Genomic DNA, 25,696 nt, shown 5'->3' on the forward strand with positions numbered 1-25,696 from the left:
AAAGTAGCGGAAATGACAAATGGATACCCTGTTACTGTTAGATGTCACAGGGAAGAAAGAGCGTCGAGAAGGTTCAGTTCAGATCCTCCGTCTCCACCATGGCAACTCCCAAGGCATCGTCGAAATGGACCGAGAACATTTCCTCAATAGCAGCTCGCATCTTCTTCCTTCTCATCATCTTTCAGATCCCTCTTTTCAGGTACTCCTAACTCCCAAATCCTTTTTTTAGATCAACCGGGCTGCACTCGTTCTTCCCGAATCTGCTCAAATAAACGCACGCCTCACCAATTTATGCATAAATCTTGTGATTACTTTCGAAATCATCTTCATCCAAGAGTTGAATTGTGGCCACGACTGACAACATTTTTTTTAAAATGGGAAATAAGAGAGAAAAAAAAGAAACATGTGTTCGATTTAACCGAAATCAATATTTGATTGATGGTTTCCTTTATGTTAACCACCTTAAAACTTAAAAGGTTAATATCAACTTTCAAATCATTAATTAATCATTTGATGGTTGACTTGGATATCTTCATACACACATGCTACCGATTTTACTTAGTTTCTTCTGCGATCTAATAACCTCGTTATTTATATTGTTATATGGTAGTTAAATAACTTAATTAGGATGTACTGATAGTGTGGAGGTTTTTTACATTATTATCCATTCACATACTGTCATGTAAATTACTTTAATCGTGATATACAAAGTGATTTCTGATTACTTGATGGTGTATAAATCTTTACACTCTGCAAATTAAACTCGGTAGATAAAACTATACTATAGGTTGTGCAATGAGTTTGCTTTCCCTTTTATCCAAAAAAAAAAAAGTTGTGGCAATGAGCTTGTTTGAAATTGATTCTTTTTGGTTATTTTTGCAGGGTGACTTGCAGATCTGGCATGTGTACAACCCCTTTGCATGTCACGTCGTCACAATTAATTGCAAGTGAGATCTTTCCTGTTGTTGTTGTGAAGGGCCTTCTGTACCCAGGGGCTGCAGTGAACGGCCTCATCCACAACATGACTGTTCCAAGTTGGGATAATTTGTTGGACTTGTATAACTTGACCAGTGTGAAGGAAGCTTCTGCGGTAACTGATCTTCAGCGCTTGGAGGTTTGGCAATTTTACCACCCTACACCTTTTGTCTTTTGATTATTGTCTATTGAGGTCTCTTATACTGGCTTAAAAGTTAAATTAAACCTCCTTTCTCATTCTCTGGAGTTGTTAGATTAAATTAAAAGTTGCAACCATCTTTTCTAATTTGAGCCTTACTCTTGTCAAGTATTTTGAGTGGACTATTTAGTTTTGAAATGGCTGATGTCTTTACTAAGTTGAATAGCTAAACAAAAAATGATTATTAGATTGCCAGTTTTACTTGCTGTCAAGGCAATTTTGTTTCCCAAGGGAAGAAAGGAAACCCTCTGGCCAATGAGAATACTCTGTTGGTAAATTGAAGAGGCATTAATTCCTAATAAAATGTGTGCTATAGTTGTTCTTATTATTCTTGTCTATTTGCAATTTGGTATACCTACATTTGCCTTGTGGATTTTTCAATTAATTGCATTTTATCACACGATTCCTTTTTCCATTGGGTTTCTGTTTCTATGTTTATTTTGATGCTTTTAATTCCTATACTCCATAATTACTCCGTGCTATTCTTGTCTATGTGCAATTGGATATACCATCATCTGCCATGTGGATTTTTAAATTAATTGTATTGTATCACATGATTCCATTTTCCATTAGGTTTCTGTTTCTGTTGCCACTTTTCATCTAAAAAATACTTCAATTGTTTTCAGGTTCTTGCAGGGAGCTACTTCACCGTGGCCGGAGCACTTGTGGGTATTCTAAAACCCGGGAGAATGAGCATGTTTGGGTCCCTACTTATAATTTGGGGGCTGGTCAAAGAAGGGATTTTAGGAAAGCCAGTAAATACTGATCCTGCAAAAGCTGTGTACGTTTACCCAACAATGGTGATCGCCATGATATGTGCTTTCTCATCTGTTAAGTATGATGTGAAGAAGGTGGTCAGGTCAGCCCCTATCAGGTCATCTGCAAGACCACTAAAGAACTCATCCAAGTCTAAGCTGAAATAAGTGATACTCATGTTGACAAGTTAAAATTGTATGCCTTCCTCCCAAATTCATTTTGGAACATATAGTTCAGTTTTTCCAGAATTATTACCATCTCATTTTACTATGTTCCTTTTAATTGATTGAGAGCTTGTTGATTTGTAGATGGGAAAGAGGCTTACCAAATTATTTATTAGATATCAATCAATTCATCAAAGTGGTTGTTATATTAGAATACTAACTTAAAAGTTGGCATCCTTCTGTTTCCAGTACATATTTTTGTTGTTTTATGATAAAACAATAACATAGATGCATAAACATTTCAGCAACAGGCAAATAATTATGTAGTTTTTTACTCTATCCCATACAAAGGGAACAGCGCATTAATTTGTTCAAGGAAAGAAAAACTTGCATTGTCGGAGTTTTTGACAATTCCTCTACCCAGTTTTGAAAATATTTCTTCAGCAACTAATAAATAGTAATTGATTGCTTGACAAACGATGCGTCCAATATTTGAAATAGCCCCTTTCATTCACATACTAGCGGTGATTAAATGAATAATCTACTCAATTCATATATGTAATTTAAGAAAACTTTCTAAATAATAGTATAATACTAATTTCCCGGTATATAATCCAACAGTTATTGGAACAGACCCGTTCATGGCAATTACCTTTGAACATTTTCTAGCACATCAATCTCGTTAATCTTTTCCTTCTACATGCGAGACCTACCCACCCCGTTAGTAAATATTTTTATAATTTAAAATTTGTAAATATATATTACTTATATTAATTCTATTTTATAAAATAAAATATTTATTTTAGAATCTGTTAAGTAAAATCAGATTTTCTATTTTTCTAAAATTTTGTTTTAATTACGTTTGTTTTAATACCTGTAAGTTAGTTCATAATTTTATTGTCTATATATATTTATTGTCTCCCCTCTCGAAGAAAACACATGAGCATAACGATAATTTGATTTTTTTTCTCTCTACGATTTTTTCTTCTTTCTCTTATAAAAACTTATTTTTGATAGCAAGAGCTGTTTGGAAGGTTCGGAGATTTTTTGACTGATGAGTTGTCATATCTTGGGAGAGGAGTGTAATTTTACCTCTACAATGAGAGTGTTTTCTTTCTAAAGATAAGTTTGTGCGCTTTAACTCAGACTAATTATTTCTTCCCCAAGGATAATGCATTGTTGATTCATATTCCACCCATTAAAATTATTTTACTACTATTTAATTCAAAGCTTATTATTTATTTTATTTTATTTTATTTTAATTTTGCTAATAATTTCAATTACTAATACAATATTTTTATTTTATATAGAAATAAAATATTATATTAGAATGAAAAAACAATAACAAAACTAGAACAGATAAAATAACAATTTAAAAAAATCATGAGTAATTTAATTTAATAAATTATGTCAGTTAAAAATTAATGTTTTTATTTAATAATTAATTTATATATAATAAATTTAATTATATGATATGTTTTAAGAGTTGAGTTGGGTTATTAAAAAAATAGAACCCATTATCCAACCAGTGTATGGTTGGATCTAAGTACACCCCTACCTTCTCTATAAAGATTTTCTTGCCACTTATATCCTTTTTTTACCCCCACGCTGGTGTTATTCTTTTAAACCCTGTTTTACACCTCTTCCTTTCATTGAAAGGATAAAAAGCGTTTTCTCTTTAAACTCGAAGAAACAATTAGCTTTGCATCACTCAAAATTAAAATTGAAATTGATATAAGTGAAAAAAAAAACCCACTTTACACTTGCACTTCGGAAACTAAAATGAGAGGTAATAGATGAAATTGCCACACTGATACACTTTATGGAGGAAGAGAATTGAACTTTTCTCAACTGATTTTGATTGAATTCACTCGTTTAAGAGTGCGGAACATGGCTGCCTTTTATAGGCAACTCATTCTAATAAAATAATAATATGTTTAATGCTAACAACTTCATTTTTAAGAATCTAAATGACGGTGATGTCGGTGAAGGAAAGCGGTGCAACTTGTGGCTGTGTTAGGCGATGCACTGTAGCTTCTCGATTCTTCGATATATTTTGATAAATTAGTACTTAATATTGAAGCAAAATGACGGTGAAGTAAAAAACCTATTGATTTAATATTTAACCGACAGAAATTATGTTTGGTCAAAAACTGTCCTTTCAGATGAGAGGAATCAAGGAGTGCAGTGAACGGAACTGCAGAACCACATTTCCAAAAAATTACATGCGAAGGAAGAAAGTTGATGATGACCTGTGATGGGGAATGCCGTTTACATGGTGGGGTTGCAGAAGACGAAGACAAGCACGTCATTGTGAGAGAACCACGACATGCAAACAAGGGGGTTTAAAGAAAGCTGTGTAAATCATGGTTTAAAGAAATAACAACAGCGTGGGGGTGTGTAAATCATGGTTTAAAGGTTATAATTGACAATAAAAATAAAAAGAGATGGAATGGAGTGCACTTAGCAAACAGTGCGTGTATTTAGCAAGATCCTTAATTAAATTAAATTAAATTTGATCCGAACACTTAAATAAAACTCATTTTTTATTCTCCTCCTCTATTTTTACATTACCAAGCGAGAGAGCTTTATAATATCTTCTTTGTTTACTTTCCCTCCTCTCAAATTTCCTTACCGTGTCCTCTCTACAAAACAAAGTGGAAAAATTATAGTGTATTTTTTTTTTGTTAGAGGCTCTAAATAGAATTTTAATTAATTCTTTGAATAAGAGAATAAACAAGGGATGCCCAAAAAAACCCACATATGTGGATACCTACAAGTAAAACCCATTACCTTTTATTAACTAGATAGGAGTGAATAGTAAAATATCCATAAATACCTATGGATATTCACAATTTAAAGTTACTCTAATGCTCTTATAATATATAAAGTAGTAATTTGTTTTAGTTGTTTTGAGTATAAATATTTATTTCAAAATTGTTATTTTTATTTTTAGTTTAGTTTTTACTTCTTTAAAATTTTATATTTTAATAAATATTTGTAAGTAGAGATGGATGGATATACGGGCCAACTCAGACCCATAAGTAAGTGGTCAGATAAGATTGACTTGAAAAATAAATGGGCTATGAAATTATTGATGTGCACTGGCTCATGTTTTGTTCATGGGTTGGCGGACTAGCCTGCTGGTTAGATAAAAAAGTCTAAAAAATGTTAAAAATATTTTTTAAATCTCACTCTAGTAATTATTATTTTTATATTATTACAGTAATTCGACAACTAAATATAAATAATACAAATAATTTTATGTTAAAAAGATTGACACGTTGATATTATAAATAATATACGATCCCATTGCAACTCTAACAGTGATTTTGGAGACGAAATTTACAGAATATATATTTTTTATATTAGGACATACGAACATGAATAATGATATAAATAATAGTATAATACTACTATCAAATAAAAATATAAAACTATTTTATAAATAAATAATTATTTAATTTTACAAATATTATGTTGATTAAAAAAATTAGTCTATTTACTCACAAATCAATCATGTTTAACCCATGGACTAAATGAGTCAACCTATAGATCTACATTTAAACAAGTTTGGTTTCTTCCTACACTCCCATAATTGCTTCCAACACCTAATCTCGGATGTAAAATTATATTTTGGATTAGCCTTGCTGGAAGCTAAAATTTATATTCTAAAAAGGCAAATCCAGAATGTAATTTTATATTTTGGAATAACCTTTCCGAAAGCTTTAAAAGGTGCAAGAATCAAGTTTAAAGGTGCAGGAAGTAATTGTCCTAAATAAGCTGATAAAAGTTGGACTGAAACCCGCATATACTGTCAGTTAAATGGGCCCGCCCACATACCATAGCCCATTGTTATTACCCAACTCTATCTACTAAGAAATACTTCTTAAATCGGTAAATACTCTTTTAATAAATGCCCTTCTCGTCCCATTAACATCCCACTGTCAATTTCCCATTCTTGGGGTCATTCCTGTTGTTGTCGTCGTCCGGCCAACTCAGACTCGAATCACAGGGAATAATCGCTGTAAATATATACCATTAATTTTATTATAAAATAGAATATTTATAATTATGTGAGGTATGATTGGTTAAGAGGTATAAGATTACTCTTTTATAAATAAAATAGGAGTAACATATTAACATTCAAACACTTTGAATTGAGTACGTATATGGTGAAAAATAAGTTGCAAGCTCGGCCCCATCCTACATCCTTTAACGTGTATGGTGAATCTCAATAAAAAAAAATAAAAAAATTCTTCTTTTTTAACTTCTTAACCAATATCTTAACAGCATTGGTTATGATTTGTCTTCTAACTATACCCATGTTTTAATTTAATTACTCGTGATCCAGTCTTGTTATTTTCAAAGATATTAAAAAAGTGTTTATCGATGTTAAAATGGTTTTTTTTTATTTAAAAAAAAGGCTTTGCGCGTAGATCCCTAGTTATTTCCCACGTAGCACATATATCGATCTCAATTATATAACTTTGGGAGAGGATGTGTGTTTGACCTGCATGTTAACCAAAGCTAAAACCATTTATTTCAAAGGAAAGAAAGGGAAACCTTTAAACATGCTTGCTTGGGTTGAAAAGAAAGGAAAAGGGAAACTAAAGCTTTTGAAAGTGTATCTCATTTTTTTCGTTCATTGAATTGGATAAAAAGTCCTCTTGTTTTTGCTAATCTTGACTGCCACAGTATAGGGTTTTCAACCAGCACAGGTTTAGTTTTGATGGTATTTGGGACCCAACTGACATTACAAATCCTCATGATTAAAGATGTTTTTGTTGTGCTTTCTTGAGCAAGGGTCTTTCTTAGGTCTTGTCTTTGTTAGATTGGCATGAAACCAACAAAGTAGCACACAAACACTGGTCAAAATACAAAAAAAAAAAAAAAACAAAACAAAAAACAATTAAAAAAAGCATGTGCATGCATATTATTTTTGTGTTTGTGGTGAGAAATAATTATTGAATAACTCAACAATAAAACATCAAAGAGATTTTTATTCATCAGGTTATCACACTTTGATTCAAAATCTTAAATCATTAAATTTATGGATCTTTATTTTTTTATATGTTGTTGAATTTGTCTATTTTTAGTTGACTTCATTTCCATACTTGAGCTCCACAATAATTATAATTATGCTTAATAACTTAAATAATGAAAAGAAGAAAACTCCTTAAATGTTGAATGGTTGAAAATTAATTAAAAATAGCTTAATTATTAAATCTCTCCCCATGAATTTTATCGACCGATTTTTTGGAGTTGAGATTGTGATTTAAGCCTTGATGTTATGATAGGGAATATGCAATGTACTAAAAATGGCTCAAACCTCAATTGCATAGTTGGAACCCCAAAGCACATTATTGAGCAAGCGAGCGGGAGGTACTTCACCAAAGCACATGATTGAACAAAGCATATGAAGTAACATAAAGCTTAGATTAAAGTGAATTTAAAGAATCTTGTTAAAAGCTATATAATGGAGTGTAGTAGCAGACACTAATGAAGTGTGGTTACTTTTGACCAATGAGTGTTGCTGTTAAACGTAACCCAGGAGGTCAATGGGGAAATCCATGAAATGTATCATAAGCTTGTAAAGTTTCGGAATCCTATGTCAATTGATGCTTTAAAATTTTTAGTTATTCTTGATCTAGCTTTAAAAACCATGATGCTTGGTTTTAATTAATTAAGCAAGGTGATTAAACCCCCTCCGTTGATCAATAAAGAAGAAAAATGGTATTTTATTAATAGAAGATAAGCACTACTTTAGTGTCAAAGGAGTTCTTGTTCAACCAATCAAAGCTTTTAAATGCCTTTCGTAGAATCTTAACATCGAATCGTTTTTCTTTTTCAATGGGAAGGAACTTTAATTAAGCTATTTCTGATGGATTGTTGGAGAAATGATATAGTATTGGATTATCAGACTTGAGCACCAATAACGCTACTAAAAAAAGATATAGATCAATAAATAAAGCTGGGGTATAAGAAAAATCTAAGTTACTGATTAAATAATTGAATTTTCTTTTATCATATTTAAATAGTTTTTATTTCCATTTTGAAAATTTATGAACATGTGTGACCGAGAAGGAAATTTTATAAACGTAGTATTATGGGGATGGAATACAAACTTTCAATTTACAAAAAAAATAAGTATCTAACAAAAAATTAATCAATTAAGAAAAAAAAAAGGAAAAAATACGCACTTTTAGTCCAATTTAGTCTCCATACTTTATTAAGAAAATGTTTTAATCCTTTCGTACATACTCTTCTCTTCACTGAAGACATTAATTTTGTCAATTAGAATTGACTCTGAGGATTTTTTTTAAAAAAAATTCAATACAATGACATGAATTTTTTTTTTTAAAAAAAAGAAGTTATTAAAATGTCTTTCCAAATACGTCAAATTTTAATTTTCAACTATTTCATTTATGTCTTTGTTTTCACCTTCATTTTTCAACCATTCGTGTTGCAGATTTATAAATTCTCATGATTTTTTTATCGATATTTGTACATAGGAGTTATGGTTTGAAACCCACAACTTTAATCTTCACAACTAAAATGAAAGGAATGTGCGTATAGGACAAAATGTTGTTGAAAGCAATAATCAACAATAACTCCGTTCCCAAGAACTAACATCATTTGTGAAAAATATATGCCGAAAGATTAAAAATATGTTTTTAATAAAATACAAAAATTAAATTAAACCATATAGAACTTGGGGACTAAAAACAAGAAAAAATGAAAAATATAATAACTAAAATATATTTATAAAAAAATTAACTTTCAAAGGTTTTCCCCTTTCTAAAGTAGGAAAATTGTATTACAATAATAGGAAAAATATAGTTATAAATTAAAGTTCTTCAATTTCTTCTAATAAAAATTGATTTGTTAGTACAAATATTATAAGTTTTTTAACAAAATTACTCATAGGCTCAAAAGATATTTGATAAAATACTCTCAAAACAACAACACCATAAGTAGAAATAGCTGAAGAAACAAATTTAATATAATCCATCACTTCTCGTCTAAGTCCACAAGAACATCCCAATAAATATTTATTATCTTGAATAACATTAAAAAGACAAACTTTCTCTCATTTAAAGTTTTTTAGACAAACTTGAAATATTCTTTCCATTACATACATGAACTTCTGCTCACTTGGATGGCGTGTCTTCTCTTTTCAGAGAGACCCTTTTTTATACACGTTACATCATAAATTTATAATAGAAAACAAGTCTCCAAAATAAAAATAATATCTATAAATTTAAATAATATTATAAAGATTCTAAAATTAAAAATTTGAATTGATCTTCCAACGAAGAGAAGTGTGATTAATTGACACTTAGTATAATCTCGATAAAGTTACAAACAATAAATTTTATCAATTTTGTATTGGAAAATATGTAAATTTTACAAAGCTTCACATCATTCAAAATATTAATAATACTTTATTAAATCACTTTATTTAATTAAAATATTTATTATAATAAAGTAAATGTGTTATTATTAAATTATATATTATTTTTTAAGCGAAAACTATATATTATCTTAAATTGTTTATATATATATATATATATGCGCACGTATAATGCGCGTGCGGGCGTGTAAATATCAAATATAATGTCACATGCATATTGATCATCAATATAATTAATATATCGCTTTTGTTATTTTATTTTTCTGAAGGTTTTGGACATTACATAATTATTCTTAGACTTAGTTTAAATAACTCCAATGCAACTAAAAATACAGTTAAACAAACTCATTCTATGTCCCCAATAAAATTACAATAAATGCATTAAAAGTCAGACTGCTCACTTGTTTAGATTTTTTATGCACAACATTCTAACTAATTATATATTTCTTCCATTATTTTTTACTAATTTTAAATTCTGTCCACTTTTTAAATTTGGAATTTTTTGTTTTTGGGAAGAATTAGAGAGTGTCCAATTCAACCCATCTGCACCGTAGGATTAAAATTAAAATTAATGATTGAGATTGATTCATCAAAACATACTATTTCACTTAACTCACTAAGCTTTCAGTTTTAATTTGGTTTCCTTTTCCCTGCTACCAAACCAATGCCATGTGACCATTTCTAGCTAAACGTTCAGGAAAACGGTGGTACTATAATTTCTTCAACATAGGTTTTAGAACTTTCAGCTGGCTGTTCCTTTTCTATGTTCGATCTCCATCGTCTAAAGTATTAAATTCTCCAAAGAAACAAAAATGAAAGCATCATATTGTTGAGTTTTGGCTTGACCTATGGTTACATTAATGTAACAGCGATATATGCTAGCTGTGAATTTTTCACCTCTTTATTCTTGATTTCAAATGAGAAACCGCGTGCGTTCAATTCTTTTTAAAGAGTAAATATCACATACATGCATGCAGCATACACATGTTTATACGCAAACTACTAGGGAACTTTGTTATGATGGTTTCGTCCCGCAGTGGTCCTTATATTAAAGAGAACATGGGTTATAACAGAGTTTTTACGACAACAGTTATGAATCAATTATTCCTTGGACCACGTCGTCCCCACTATAAAGCTATATATATGTGTATATCTGAGAGTTAAAGAGAGAAAGACAGAAGCAAAGAGCATCTTTTCTGAACACATATCGGAGAATTAGATAAAGAACATCTTTGCACCAAATCATAGTGATGATGAGGCTTAGAAGCTAGCCCCCTCTCGAAACACATTAACACGTACTCATATTAAATTGTTGATACTTATAAAAGTACATGGGCTAGCTGCTGAGTCATCATATACCAGAATCACTCAGCGCCAACAAAACCTCAAAATCATAATTCACCTAAAGCTTCCTAGCTGGAAGAAAATCAAAAAAGCAAAAATAAATATCCGCATGAGATGATGAAGAAAGTAACATATGGAAGCAAGTGAACAAAAAAAAAAAAAAAAAGTAAACTATCACTAGGAAATAGGGATAGCCTCTCGATTCTCTCCTTGGACAGCAAACCTGTAAATGAGAAAAAGAAATGGGTGATCAGTGCTTGTAACTCTAATTTACACTATGATATTTAATTATATATACAGCTAGCATGGTGAAATTAATTAGATAGCTAATTATATATGCAAGAAGATATATATAGATTATTACAATTACCACATCAAATGATCAGGAACTCTACGATGAATAGGGAGACCTGGCACTACTAGAGTCCCTCGGTGCATTGCATCGGTAGCACTCCATTCTATTGGCGAAGTTATGCTCGTTGCATCCTGACCTGCAACATTTTATTCACACTCCATTAATATCATTACTACTGTTTTATTTTTATTTTTTTGGTGAATATTACTACTTTTTATTTACTCACACTTTTTTATTTTTAAAAACCATTCTAATAGAGATAACTATAATATGTTAGTTATTCAATATTCAAATTAATTACAAATCTGTAACGTATATAATGTATAATTATAATATTTCTTTGGTAACAAAATTTAATATAAACTTAACTTAAAACACGAATCTTAAATAATATAAAAAGAAACCAATGTTTAAAAAATGAGCATAAGTGATACTGTGATAGTGATTTTTATATGTATAATGTATCGATATAATAATTTGAATAAAAAATATAGTTAAAATTATTTAAAGTTTTCGTGAAATAATATATATACGTACGTTTTGTGAAATGCTCCCTTTAATATCCTATCTATCAGATAAAGCAACAAGTGAGGAGTACATTGTTATTGAAAACCTTTCTCTTTCTCTATATTTTTTTTTTTAATAAGTATGTTGGAACTTAAAACTGATTAAACTATTGACTCAAAAGCAACCCTTAAATTTGTGTGGGAACCATAACAACTCTAGTGAAATATTGCGTGAGCACACAAATGAAATGAAGTGATAAGGACCTGGTGCATATCCAGTCACCGGATTTCCAGCCAGGGCGAGCAGAGGAGCCGCCGCCGCCGCTGCCGCCAAAGCCGAAGGGTCTCATTCGGGGCATGTCGACGTCGAATGGGCCGGCGGAGGAGTCCTCCTTGGGGGCACCGCACTTGAAGCAGCTGGAGCGGCTGGCAAAGTTGTGGGCTCCACAGTTTCCGACGGTGCAGTACCAGTCACCGGGGCGAACATCCGGGCCAGTGGTGAATCCGCCAAAGGAGGAAGAGCCTCTGCCCCCACCGAAGCCGCCACCGTAGTCGCCGCCGCCACTCCTCGGCTCCCCGCATCGCTGACATGATTCTCTTCTCTGGAAGTTCAGGTGGTTGCATGTCCTGCAGTTCCAATCTCCTGGTCTGTTCATTTTCCCTTCATAGTTCCCAGATTCCACCATGCACATGTAGAGTAGACTCATTATTCTCAATTGTACATGAAGTACTAATTTTTTAACGAAAGTTAAATGCAATTAGAATAAAAATGCATACCCTTCAATGCTACTTGACATTTTGAAAAAGAGAAAAAAAAACTACATGATATGATTTGACAATTAAAAAAGCAAAATGGAGAAAAAAAATAAGATCGTTAACTACTTTTATTTTATATATATATATAAATCAGGAATCATACAATTTCTCATGTGACCATCATCTAATCAGAATTAGAATTTCACCTCAATATATAATTCATCATAATGAATTTTATTTTAGAAATAAGTTAAATCACTTGGAGGTGCATATAAGTTTACTCCTATGTTTTTATTAACTTAAACAAATGTCAAAGTGATGAGCAAGGAAACGTATGCATGGGAAAAGCTAGAGACGATCGAGAATTAAAAATGGAAAAGAAAAAAAAATGAACTAGGGAAGGAATTAATGATATTCACCTTTGGAGTTTGGAGACTGAAAATAAAATGAAGGTAGATAGTGGGTGGAAGTAGCTCCACAAGTTGAATAAGGAGAGTGTGTTGTTTAATTGTGGTTTGTGGTGGAGATGAGTGAAGAGGCTGAGGTGGTTTATATACTGTCCATTAAGGCCTCGAAAATCGGGCAGATCGAAGTAACTAGCTAGCCAGTGCGCAGGCTGGGCAACCGGTGCTTCTTTTTTGCTTCCTTCAACCCAATGTGATATCATCATAAACTAAATTTGGGAAAAGGGTAAAAGGAATTTTCGAAGTGCCACTCCATACACACCATATATATTCATTATTAATTGTATAATAAATAAAAGGTATGAGAATGTCATAATTGGCACAATAGTATTTTTTAGGGTTTCTGGAGATGCCAAGTACACACATATCACTGATTAGAGTGTGTATTTTACATATAAAAAATATATTTTGAGAGAATTTTTATTCTTATTTATTTGTGGTTTGTAAAATTTAAGATCATGTTAATTATTTTTTATCAATTATACTTGTATTTGTATTTTTTTTTATTTTTAATTAATTTACACACATGTATTTATTGTAGAATGAAAAGAGAAATGAATGGAATAAAAAATTCTACAATTATTTTATTAAAATCAATAAAATTTATTGTATTTTTTAAGGCAGATAAAGAGGAACAGAGAGATAGTATATACTAAGAAAAGAGAATGTTATAATAGCAACATGCCAAATTCATCATGCACGTAAAAAAATAAAAATTGACTACGGAAATTATAACTAATTTGTTGATTTTGTTCAACTTTGTCAAGCTGTTCTTTTTTGTCCCCACAAAAAGCAAAAATTAGCATGCATTGTAACCTCTAAACACCACAATGCCCATTGCCCATACCCTATCTTTTAAATCTTGTAGTCCATAAATGATAGCAAAAGACCTTTTTGACTGTGGATATGTGTTAATTGGACCCTCAGTTATAGTGAAAGTGGCGGGGAAAAGAATTTACCTTACGATCACCACATGGTCTCCAAGTGCATCCTCTTCTTCTTCCTTTTTTTTTTTTTTTAATTTTCCTCTTTTTGATGTTATTGATCAATGAGAGGATTGGATAAGAAGGAACGAAATTCATTGTTTATCACCAGACAAAATGAATATTCCTCACACTTCAAGGGAAAACCTTAAGATCATAGATTGTTGACCCCAGTGCGCAGTGGCCCAGCTTATTCCCATATTCATAAATAATTGCCAAGGAGGCGTCATGTCTTACTTTCAATATTATACTTTCAGAACCTGGCCGGGAGTTATAAGGGTCGTCACAAACTATATGATAAAAATCGGTGCTGCTTTTCAATTTTGAATATTCCTCTTTTGTACTTTGGACTTAATTTCTTTTGGGCATAAGTCAAAAGGATTATAATATCACATAACCTTATTGTTATGTAATGTTCTTCTTTTTAATATTTTTTATATTTACGTGAACATTTGGCCTAGCTACCTACTACACGTAAATCTTGTACTATATTTACTGTCCAACTTACTAACCTAATTAATGATCAAGATCATGGAATGTAAAATGTCTACATAATTAATTTCCAATCCTCCTTTACCAACCTAATTAATTAAATTAATTTTAGGCGTTTGTTCCCATTTCCCAACGTACTATAAAATCATTAAACACAACGAAGATATGAAAAAAAGGTTTATAATCATGTTGGGGGTTATATAGATGTCAGTTAATTAAGCAAATATTGAGCTACTAATCCTACTCTTTAAAGTGGTCCCGAATAGTAATTCATGTTTGGAGAATTGTTTGTAACACATAAAGACCCTTTAATTTGTCCCAACCACAGAATATGAAGAACGATTTTATTGATGATAGTGGCGACGAGATTTTGGACCGCGAACATAAAAAACTGTGTTTATGTGTATATTATTAAACTGAAAATAAAAAATCAGGATCACTCGTGCATGTCAGATGCTGAGGATCTAGAGGGTAAAATTATGTATATCTCCAAGACGTAGGCGATGTTAAAGTAAAAGTTGCATGGCCATTACTTCAAGGAACGTCCTTGGTTTCAATTATTATTGCCCTACTACGATACCACTTAGTGAAAGAGAAAAACGATTCTCATTGATGACTAAATGTTGATTGGAATTGAAGGAATAGTTCAAAAATCAAAGAAAGGAGCAAAACTTGGTAGAGTTTCGATAAAGATAGTCGAAGTTGATGATGATGGAAGAGAAGTCTTCGAGGTTCAAATTTTGACCATCTAGCTTTTCTTTTTCTTTTTTTCCCCCTTCGTTACACTGATATGGCTTTTTCGCTGTCATGTTCTTTTCCTTCCTCATATCGCATCGCATATTCTCTCACTCTTTTTAAAGGGGAAGAATTAGCCATAGCAAAGAGGGAAAAAAAACATATAGCACGAAAACCCCCAACAAAATAAAAAGAAGGAAAATCTTAAAACTAATAGAAATCACCCACCATTTTTCTTGGGGAATGGTAAAGAAGGCTGTGAAAGCAAAAAGAAAGGAGAGGGAGAGAGTACTGATTCGATTCTCTTATTGGGAAATGCTTCCATGCATGACCATATGACCAAACCCATGGACGCCTAACGTATACTTCTACTCTTTACTTTATCTTTTCATTTAATCTCATTATTATATACACTACCAACAGATATATATATATATATATATGATTCTCAATTGGTACACATCAACTAATTTAAAATTGCAAATTATATATATAAATTAAGACCTTTGAAAATTAACCTAGCTACTTTACTACATACATGCGTACGTGGACTTCTAAAATTTACATATCATCTATTTGTACCTGGCAAATAGATAAAGCAACAAAGACATTGCATGCACTTTATTTTAAGAAAAAGTCTAATTTCACAAATCGTAATATCATGTAAAAAGCAAGAAATTTTTGTATGTGATACATACAGTAGTTTAACTGTTTCCAAATTTGTCTTCGTCGGTGTTATATACGCACAACCTTTTTTTAGTACAACACACACAAAATTAACCAATTGCAAATATTGAAAAATATAATCTTTGAATAAAATGTATATATGTATTATTAGAATTACGTACATATATAATTCGTTTTTTTTTTCGTTGCATGCACGTGAGTTGGTAGAAAGATGTGAGTGACGTCATCAGAATGATAAAAGTTTTCTCTTTTCTTTTACTTTTTAGACCTCCAATATCTTTTATAATCAATATGCTCTGAGAGTCCCCAAATGTCCATCTTCTTTGATTTTACACAGTTTTCTACCAAAATTACTTGAAATATCATGAGCTTAAAATAACATTTCTCAACTCTCAAATATACCAAAAACTACCTAAAATGTTATATATGTGGTTTTTATATAATGTCAAATATAATTTGTATATATATGATTACAGATGTAACATTGGTCTGAAAATTAAAATAATTTCAAAATGAGATTAAATGAGTAATTTATATACATAACTCTCAAAGGAAATAGATTAGTCGCTGGATAGCTCAATTTCGAATAATATACATGAATTAGTTAATTTTTCATCATGTTTTCTGAGGTCCTTGATAGAGAAGAAGTTAATTCATTCAAAATCTCTGTTTTTAATGATTACTATATTCAGAAAAAAAATTAAAGTAACCAAAATTAACATGAACGACAAATAATTTAATCTAATTATTTTTAACTTATTTTATATTTATTTTTGCAAACAACATAGTAACTTAAATTTTATTTATTGCATACAAATAAATAAACAATTAAAAGCAAGGATGTTATGAAATTTATAGAATATTTTTATATCACTTCAACTAGTTTGTATTATTTTATATAATATAAATAAAAACAAAGGGATTGAAAATTTTAATTTACAAGTTTTGCATAAATTATTGAAAAATATGATAAATACAAATTTCAAAATTTAATGTTACTAAAAACTCATTTTTTTAGAAAAATTAAAATATGTTTAAAAGGTAATTATGTGACAATTTTTTTGCTATTTAATTAATTAAGATAATGCATATGTATTTTGACTTTATGTGAATTGTTTGTGACTTATTATATATATATATATATATATATATATATATATATATATATATATATATATATAGGATTGAATAATTTTACTTCCGATAAATAGAATGACTTATAATAAATTTTAAATATTTTGGAGAAAACGTATGCTTAAATAAAATGTATGTTTGTTTAATTTATTTTATTTAAAAAAAATGTTTTTACCAGTTTTTTAAAAGGACTTTTTGATAAAAAGAATAATAAAAAAGTCCAATCCAAAATGTAATTGTCCAATCTTAAATGTACTTGCATTATGGATTGAGTTCTCCGGAATGCAAGCGACCAGCAGAAGGGAAAACCCCACTATTATTAGCCCAGGGTTATTGTATCCTGCATCCCATTATTGCATTCTGCACCATTCAATACATTTTAAAAAAATCAAATGTAAATTTATATTTCAGAATTTTCAAAATATAATAATAGGAAGTATCTGAACAACAGTGAGAATGAGGATATAAATACCTAAGTCCAATATTTTTTTTTATCAAAACTAACACGATATCATAAATAGCCCAATTCCCGTTTCTTTTTTAGTTTCCATCAATACCGATGAGCCCATTGAAGTTTGCAGCTAAAAAATGATTATAAAAAAAAAAAAACCCAACCATATTGCAACCTTGTTTAAAAATAGAAGATTTCATGCCTAAATTTATAGTGGGTGGTATGCTACTATGCTTCAATTGTTTTGTTAGAGAAGACTATTACATATATTCATTTTCACTATGAATTTGTGTTTTTTTGTGTAGACTACGAATTTGTATATAACACCAACCATCTTTGATTTCCATTAAAGTTCTTATTTTTCATTTTTTTAATTTAATATATATATTCAATAATACGTAAACACATGGGTTCATAATGCATTTATATAAATAACTTCCTTGTCATTTAACATTGTTGACATTGATTTATCCCAAACATTAATGTCTTATATTCAATTACACTTAATTTAGGTATGGAGACATGTGCTCCGAAAAGCAAATCAAGTGGCATATTCTCTATGAGAGATTGACTTGTCTCTTGATTTTTAGGAGTATATTGGATTAGAATTTTAAAAGATTATTTTGGTATAAAAAAAATTATGTAAATTTTTTTAAAAAAATTGTAAGAATATAATGACTTTTAAGATTTTTTAAAAGATTTTTATTATTAGGATTTTGTAATTTGAAATTTAATGAATTTATAAAATATGAATTCATAAGATTTGAAAGAATATTATGAATTTTTAAGATTTTAAAAAAATTTGTGAATTTTTTAAAACATTCAAAATTATTGATAAATATCTATGATTTTTTTCTCACTTAACACTTTAAATAAAATCATCATATACAAAGATTCCTAAGCTTGCTACATAACCAATCAATTTTCTTTTCAATCATCAATCATGTTACAATGTCCGTTAGTAGCATAGATACTTGTAATCATTTCCACAATAACAATCTCACCAAACAAAAAGCATGTTCGACAATTGTTTCAAATCCCATTTATAGATGTATCAACTCATGTACAAAAAAATCATTTGTATATTTATTCACTTATACATGAGTCAACTTCTCACGTTCGTTAAAATAAACATGTAATCAAAATGTCTACAATTCGAAGAATTGTGAAGATCTCTCACATTACATGTTTGACGGTATGTTGTCCATGAATCAAAAAAGTAAAAAAAAAAATTATGAATATCTACCGCTTTTAACAAAGAGACAAGAGATTATATAAAATGTGAAAAGAAAAACATGTAAATTGAGAGGAAAAGAAAGAAAGTCTCATAAAATTTTAAGAATTTTTGTGGGATTGTTTAATGTGAGTTTTTTACTAAAAAATCTCATAAAATTCATTAAAATCCATCCCAAGAAAAAAAATCATTGAAATTTGTAAATTTTTTAATATTAAAAACTTTTTTTAAGTTATAAAAAATCTTAATTGAATACCACTAGATTTTATTGGATTCCTTAAAAAATCCTAATAGTCTTGATTAAATAACACAAGACTTATTTCTATTATTTTAAAATCTTGATTAAATACCTCAAATCTTTTAAAGAAAAATCTTTTAAAATCATTTGAAATCCTAATTGAATAGATCCCATTACTCCATCTTTTCTTTATTTTTCGATTTTAGCTTATGTAATAGTCATGATTGTTTTCCTTCGTGGGTTTTAATCTTATTTCTTCTCAGGGGCTTTTGCCCCATGATTCACAAAAAAAAAAAAAAAAAAATCTCCATCATGAAACCAAATATTTAATTTCAAATAAAAACCCTATTGAATATGTTTGATTTTCAGTTGAGAGGTTCCAACATCCATTCAAGAAGTAAAATAAAACAAAAAAAAAAAAAAACTTATATTGAAGTTAAAGTAAAGAGAGGATAAATTTCGCAAACTCAATTCCCAAAATAAAGTTCATTTTTACAAACTTTAAATCCAGACATAACTAACAACTATAGGAAAGTAAGCATTTGTTGAAGAACCTTCTCAAGAATAGAGAGGCAGGGTCCAAATTGTTTTGCGGACGTTTTACAGAAACAACATTGTCACCATTCACATGCCCCCAGCAACCATAGGTTTTTGCTGTTCTATATCTATAATGAAATCACATAGGCAATATTGATAAATATGACTTACTAAAATTTGACTTTATTTAGACAATATGAATACAGAAAGCAACATACATATCCATGCCCGAATGAAATAAACAAAATTTGCTGGATGCAAAGGAAACTATCCATGTCCTTCCACCAAAGCATTCCCACCAAATCCCAAAGCAATAAAGATAGTGAGTGACCCTTGGATCAAAAAACATTTATTTAGTACAATGAGAATATAAGAGAGAGAACAAAGCGGCTATACCATTACCAATATACCCCACCCCACCCCACCACACCACTATGTATTCTATAGCCCCTCTTTTCATTGCCTAAAACTAAGGTTTTATAATCTATGACCTTGTTGAGCTTTACTCTAATTCAACCGAAACCCCTCCAGTCCCAAATTTGCAGTTAGCCACCTGCAAACTTCATCTGTCTCTTCGGGGACTGTATAGTGGCCCAATCTGCAAAGCAGGAATATATAATTCATCAGACTAATTTCATCCACAAATATAAGTGATAACATTTGCAGAACAAAGAAGAATACCCGTTGTAGCTCCTAAATATAAGATTCTGGAATCCTGATGAACTCAAGGTCACTGCAGACCTCTCTCCATGTTCATATGCAACCACATCATCACCTGCAAAAACAATTTAGGTATTGAGCAGGAATAAAATCAGGTTAGTCCTGCATGACTGAAGATGTAATATTTTGGCTACTAGTACAAACTTGAATGAAGAATGAACTAAAATTTTGTTAGAAGTTCAGATAATTCACAGAAACCAGAAAAATAGTCAGACAGTTTAACCAAATGAAGATCTTAACAAGGTGAATAAAAGAATCAATGAAATTTCAGACTGGTAATTGCAACATGTGATAAATCCGTACAAACTAAAACAAGGAATTCTACACATGAGAAAAGAAAACTGTTCACTTCCCCAGTCAAGAGTCTTGACCAGTGACTCCTACAAGGCATTATTGACCAGACAGAACTACAGATTATTGAACAGAGAAAGCATAAATCTAGTATCTCAACTTTGATATACATGTATCAAGAAAGAAGTTTAATTCTGAAATATTGATTAAAAAACAAAAGTAGTGCACAGGCCATTGAGTGGAATCTGGAAAGGAAAAGATTCCCAATAATAACAATTTAAATTTTCAGCTATAATGATAATGATAAATGATAGAACTTATGAATACCTCTTCCATGGCAGAGAAACAAGGGCAACAATGCTGCACGCCTTATGCCATCGCGTGATTGTTCAATTTGGTTTTTCAAAGTCCTGGGTCAATTAGAAGCTTCTGAGTGGAATATATAATGTATAGCTCTTTACATATTCACTATGACAAATGGTAGAAACCAAACCTTGAACAAGGAAGCCAGCCACTTAAAGAAACAATAGCACTTAAGTTGATAGGGTAAATGTTTCCATTCCCATAGTGCCCCAAAATATGGCATGTAGCTGAGTAAAGTGCAGTTGCAGCACCCATACTGAAGCCCCCGATACCAAGTTTGACTGTACAGTAAACAGTATTAGTTAAGTCAAATTACTAGCAACTTGAGTCTAGTTAAAAGTTAAAACATTCCCATGAATACAATATAAATGTAATGACTGGCTTTGCTCTAATTTATTAATTTACTAAATAGAACTTCAATCACTTCACTCAATATGCAGAAGTATATAAACCTAAAAACCTTATTGATAGCAAATGTGGAAGGTTATTGCAAAGGCTCAGTAAAGCTTTACGGACTTGTAAGCTTGCAATTTTTTCTTGTTATACCATCATACAAAATTCTGTGCAGCTGAATAGAAATTAGAGAATAATTTTCCTGTTGCTACTAAAGCATACATGTAAACAAGTTCTTGTGGTGCTTATTGTTCTATTAAATACAAACAAGGAAACAGTGAAAAGACAAAATATGTTGTTTTTCTTAACAAAAACGTTCTCTCTTTTTCCCGAAGTCTCAAACAAGTATGCATGTATTTAGCCAGTACTCACAGTATGAATACTTGCCAAAGGATAATCAATAGAATGAATTCCTCTACAGGACAACTATAATACTATATTGAATTTTTAAACGGAATCTATAAAAAAATAATTTAGAACATAAACATGATTGCTTCAATAATTTTCAAATCTTGTTTTATAATTTCATTGAACACTTGAAATATAGGAGAACCCTTTGATTTCACTCTACATTAACATAAGCAATAGCTTACTTCATGTACCCAGTCACATAAGGCTGAGGAGAAACAGATTAAAAATTAGCAACAATTTGTAGGGAGATGTATTCTGAATGTATTATATAACAGTTTCTATTAGGACATTTCCTATTACCAATTTAGTTAATGTGGTGAATTGGGAATGGATCCTCTCATGTTCAAAATTCACATGAAAAGATCATGTGCAAGTTTTGTATCAATCTCTCTCATGATAGATATTAAATAAGTGGGGCCCTATAAAAATTAATAAGGAGAAAGACACATATAAAACTTGTACATGACCTATCATGTCATACAAGAGTATCCTTTCCTGTAGTTAATCATACCCATAAGCAAAAAACGTATGGCAGATGATATCAATGAGTTTCTTAAGTGATCATGGAAAACCTACTATTTGGAGGCTCTGTTGACAAAAGATTGGCAACGTGTGCTGCAGAAGCATCTAACCCCTCCAAATCAATAGGAGCATCTTCTGAAATCTCCCCAGCATCAAACCCTGGTAGAGATGCCTCAATCAAATTAGACTATTCTTGACAGTTAATAAAAAGTTGACATTTTAGTTCTACATTGTATATACAGTAAGTTAGCAAAGAAAACTACATATATCACTGCAGTGTAGAAGCAAATTTTGTAGTAAAAAAGAAAATGGTAAAAGAACAATGGTGTTTTCAAGTGAACAATGTAGAATTTCAAGCATTGGATCTTACAAGCAGTGCAAGGAAATCCACCAAATAAGGCTACAGGCCGTGTAGGAGCAGTTGGGCAAATCCATTTAATCTGCAACATAAATTTCAAGAAAATAAATGGCAACTGATTATCAAGTACACGTGCTTTCCAAATATTGCATACTAGCATGTGGTGCACCATCAGATGTGCAGTAGCTACTGAAAAAATGACAAAGTATGCTTATTCTTACATTTGGAAGAGGAAGAGTTTCCAAGAGTTGGGACCAGCTGCAAAACAAAATAAAATCCATTTTATTCACCATAGGCTAATCTGGAACTTGTCAACTAGCTATACAAACAAGTTAAAGTAAAAAAAATATTAGAACTATTTATGGGCCAAGAGTTTTGCTAGTACAGATTAAATACACATTAGAATTATATCACCCCTATCTAATTTTGGGACCACGTATTAATAAATGGCATAATTTGTACTATATGAATATAAGCACTAATCAACCTGATTTCAAAATTATGAAAATCAAGAGTTTATTACTTAAGCATTGGGTCTATATGTATCCTTTGGTGATTAGTATTTACATTCCTTTAAGTTTTGGTAACAACATAGCTAGTGACGTGGTCCCCTTTCTATTTTTTGGCATATAAAAACTTAGAGTCAAGGTTACCTTTACTGCAAACTTTCAAGCTAGAAGATGAAATAAAATGAATTTTATAGTACTTTTTTGGTTGGCAGTACCTTTGTGTCATCCCACCAAATCAAATTGGCAAGAATCTTCCGAAAGAGGATATGGAGTCTAGGAACTTATTTAATAAAAAAACATCACCAAGATAGGACAAGATATTGACATTCCCTTACTCCCTCCATTAAATTTATTAAATGAAAACACATCCACCACCACCATTTCATTGAAGGCATATTCTCAAGCATGAGGAGAAGGTATCCACTCAACTAAGTTAGCCAATAAAAAAGGAATAATCCTATACAAATATTAAATTCCAAACATCACCAATTCCAAACTGTTCAACCATGCAAAAATTGACAAGGACAGACATTGAGAAAATACATGGCAGTTTATTGCTGTGAGTACAATCAGTTTTTCAAAATATAAACTTGTAATTCCATTTGCCAACCAGCTCAAAAAGAAAAAAACTTTTCCCTTAATTAAATCTCCTTATGTATTCCAATTCTAATAAAGATAGTATTCCTCATTAAACCATGGACTGCATAAGATGTTCATGTTATATTGTTATCAATGTACCTTGAGCCATTATCACCAAGGCCATGTAGCCAAACTATAGTTGCCTGATGTTTCCCTTTAGGTCTGACCACATGAGTCCTTCCAAACTCAAATGTCCTTCTAGAAGATCCACTACCTGAAACATGGCAGCAATAAAGTTCATTTAAAAAATGCCAGAAACCCTAGACGATAATATAGTTGTTAGAAAGGTTCACTAGTAAATCAACAATTGTAGTGTTTATGTAGGGCAATGAAGATGGCATGGAAATATGGAATCACAAAACTGACCAGAACTCATTGAGGAGCCACTATAGCTCATATTTTCTACTCAAACAGCTAGATGCTCACTCAGGTCACTGCCACAATGCTAAAGATGAGCTTCTGCCACAACGAAGAGCACCAACATCAGCAATCTCTATTTGTAACCAAATGTGAGGGTGGCAAAGGAAAAGAATAATATCAATGAATCTGCATCAGCTACCCTGCTTACAACACTAGCCAAAACCTCGTTGAAAATTGAAAGAAAGTGAAAGGCACTCAAGAAAAGGAGATTGAAACATAAGGAGCCAAAAAATCTTCTTTAAAAAAAAGTCTTAACCCTTTTATGAACAAGAATCCACAACCAATGTAGCACAAAATGCAGAGAAGGAGCCAAGGTAAGTATTTTACTTTGTAACACACAGAGAATAAGATTGGAGAATTTATTCTCGAGGAAATTGAGTAAAGCGAGGAAAGCACTTGGCCTAAGACCACAAGAAGAATATTTGGTTATTAAAAAAATCCTTTTTTTAGCCATTTGCCATCTTGAATTTTCCAAAAGGATATAATGTGCTAAATAGCATTAAGTGAATGAAGTTGAAAGCTTCACGTTGGAATGATGTCATTCATACTTGGTGGTATGAACTTGCTGGTATATTTCTCTTTTTGTATAATATATATACCAGAATCTTACATAAAAAAGAAATTAAAAGTAAAAAGAAGATTGAAAGGTGCAAAGGAAATGGAAAAGTGAGCAAAGTTTTGTTCTTTGCACAAACCTAAACAACTCAAGCTGGTGAGAAACAAACCCAAAAAAGCATAAGGGCTTTTTCCTTTTCTCCCTGGTCTGTCTTTGTTGGCTTCTTCGTTCCCACGACTTTCCCTCAGCTCTTTTTGTTTTGTTACTTCACTCTTCACTCTTCACTCTTGCACAACACAACACAAAACCCCAAGCATACAGCTGCTTGTTTTCTTACTACCTTTTTGTGTTGGCCATAATGCCCCTTACTCGGTACTCATCATCACATTCACACTCTAAACAAGAGACCCTAAAGATTTGGTATTTAGGTTTGAATAATTTTTTGAACTTTTGTAAGGTATTTTTTATTTTAGTCTTTTCATTTTAGTTAAAGTTGATTTTTTTTGCTTTAGCTCATGTTCTCATGTAACAGCCTTTAATTGATGACAATGTAGCATGTCATTCACTTCGCATGTCATCAAAGAATTTGATATAATAATTATGTGTATTTTTTATTAAACAAATAATTATAAAATGTAATTTAACCTATATTATTTTAGAGCAAATTATAACCATTTTTTCTTTGGTGTAATTACAAATAATCTCATCCTTTTTTATTTTTTTACATTAATCTTTTTTTATGTTAGAAAATATTACATTAACATATTCTTATATGTTTGAACTCTTTCAAACCTTAAGCCAACACTCCTGCGGCTCTTTTACCCGAAAGGATATTTTATTTTATTTTTTAAATTTTTCACATGATAGTGTGTTTCAAATTAATTACTGAAAAAGATAAGTAGTAATAAGTATTAAAACTATTTTTTAACAGAAGTCGTAAATAATTTTACGACTTTAGTATAATTTTTTTTTTGTTTTTATGACTTCAAAGTTGTAATACATTTTTTTAATAAAAATTATAATTTTTTTCATAAATGTTTTTTTAATCAAAGTTTTGAATTTTTTTTACGGTAATTTTGTTATTTTA

The 25,696-nt window shown here is 30.7% G+C and overlaps 3 protein-coding genes across 5 annotated transcripts; 1 reads left to right on the forward strand and 2 right to left on the reverse strand.

Moving 5' to 3' along the window:
• The first annotated feature begins 8 nt into the window (after positions 1-8).
• On the forward strand, positions 9-2,334 carry LOC114414997. Its single transcript, XM_028379477.1, has 3 exons — positions 9-199; positions 883-1,114; positions 1,801-2,334. The coding sequence occupies exons 1-3, from the start codon at positions 42-44 to the stop codon at positions 2,095-2,097; spliced, it is 687 nt and encodes a 228-aa protein (XP_028235278.1). The 5' UTR covers positions 9-41; the 3' UTR covers positions 2,098-2,334.
• An 8,369-nt stretch (positions 2,335-10,703) lies between these two features.
• Positions 10,704-13,093, reverse strand: LOC114414998 (TATA-binding protein-associated factor 2N-like). Of its 2 annotated transcripts, none has more exons than XM_028379480.1 (4): positions 12,892-13,093; positions 11,981-12,377; positions 11,220-11,346; positions 10,704-11,078 (listed from the first exon to the last, which is right to left on the reverse strand). In XM_028379480.1, exons 2-3 carry the CDS (start codon positions 12,370-12,372, stop codon positions 11,247-11,249), a joined length of 492 nt encoding a protein of 163 aa, XP_028235281.1. In that variant the 5' UTR covers positions 12,373-12,377; positions 12,892-13,093; the 3' UTR covers positions 10,704-11,078; positions 11,220-11,246. The 2 variants fall into 2 exon arrangements, with proteins under 2 accessions (XP_028235281.1, XP_028235279.1); XM_028379478.1 differs by having other exon boundaries at positions 10,727-11,078; positions 11,226-11,346; positions 12,892-13,090.
• Positions 13,094-19,580: 6,487 nt separating this feature from the next.
• Positions 19,581-25,010, reverse strand: LOC114414999 (acyl-protein thioesterase 2-like). 2 transcript variants are annotated; one of them, XM_028379481.1, is made up of 10 exons: positions 24,749-25,010; positions 24,000-24,092; positions 23,733-23,847; positions 22,707-22,743; positions 22,498-22,567; positions 22,182-22,286; positions 20,932-21,082; positions 20,766-20,848; positions 20,109-20,202; positions 19,581-20,025 (listed from the first exon to the last, which is right to left on the reverse strand). In XM_028379481.1, the coding sequence occupies exons 2-10, from the start codon at positions 24,028-24,030 to the stop codon at positions 19,935-19,937; spliced, it is 777 nt and encodes a 258-aa protein (XP_028235282.1). In that variant the 5' UTR covers positions 24,031-24,092; positions 24,749-25,010; the 3' UTR covers positions 19,581-19,934. The 2 variants fall into 2 exon arrangements, with proteins under 2 accessions (XP_028235282.1, XP_028235283.1); XM_028379482.1 differs by having other exon boundaries at positions 24,000-24,126.
• Between the last annotated feature and the right edge of the window lie 686 nt (positions 25,011-25,696).

This window comes from Glycine soja, chromosome 6 (genome assembly GCF_004193775.1).
Source record: "Glycine soja cultivar W05 chromosome 6, ASM419377v2, whole genome shotgun sequence".
NCBI classification, from domain to species: domain Eukaryota; kingdom Viridiplantae; phylum Streptophyta; class Magnoliopsida; order Fabales; family Fabaceae; genus Glycine; species Glycine soja.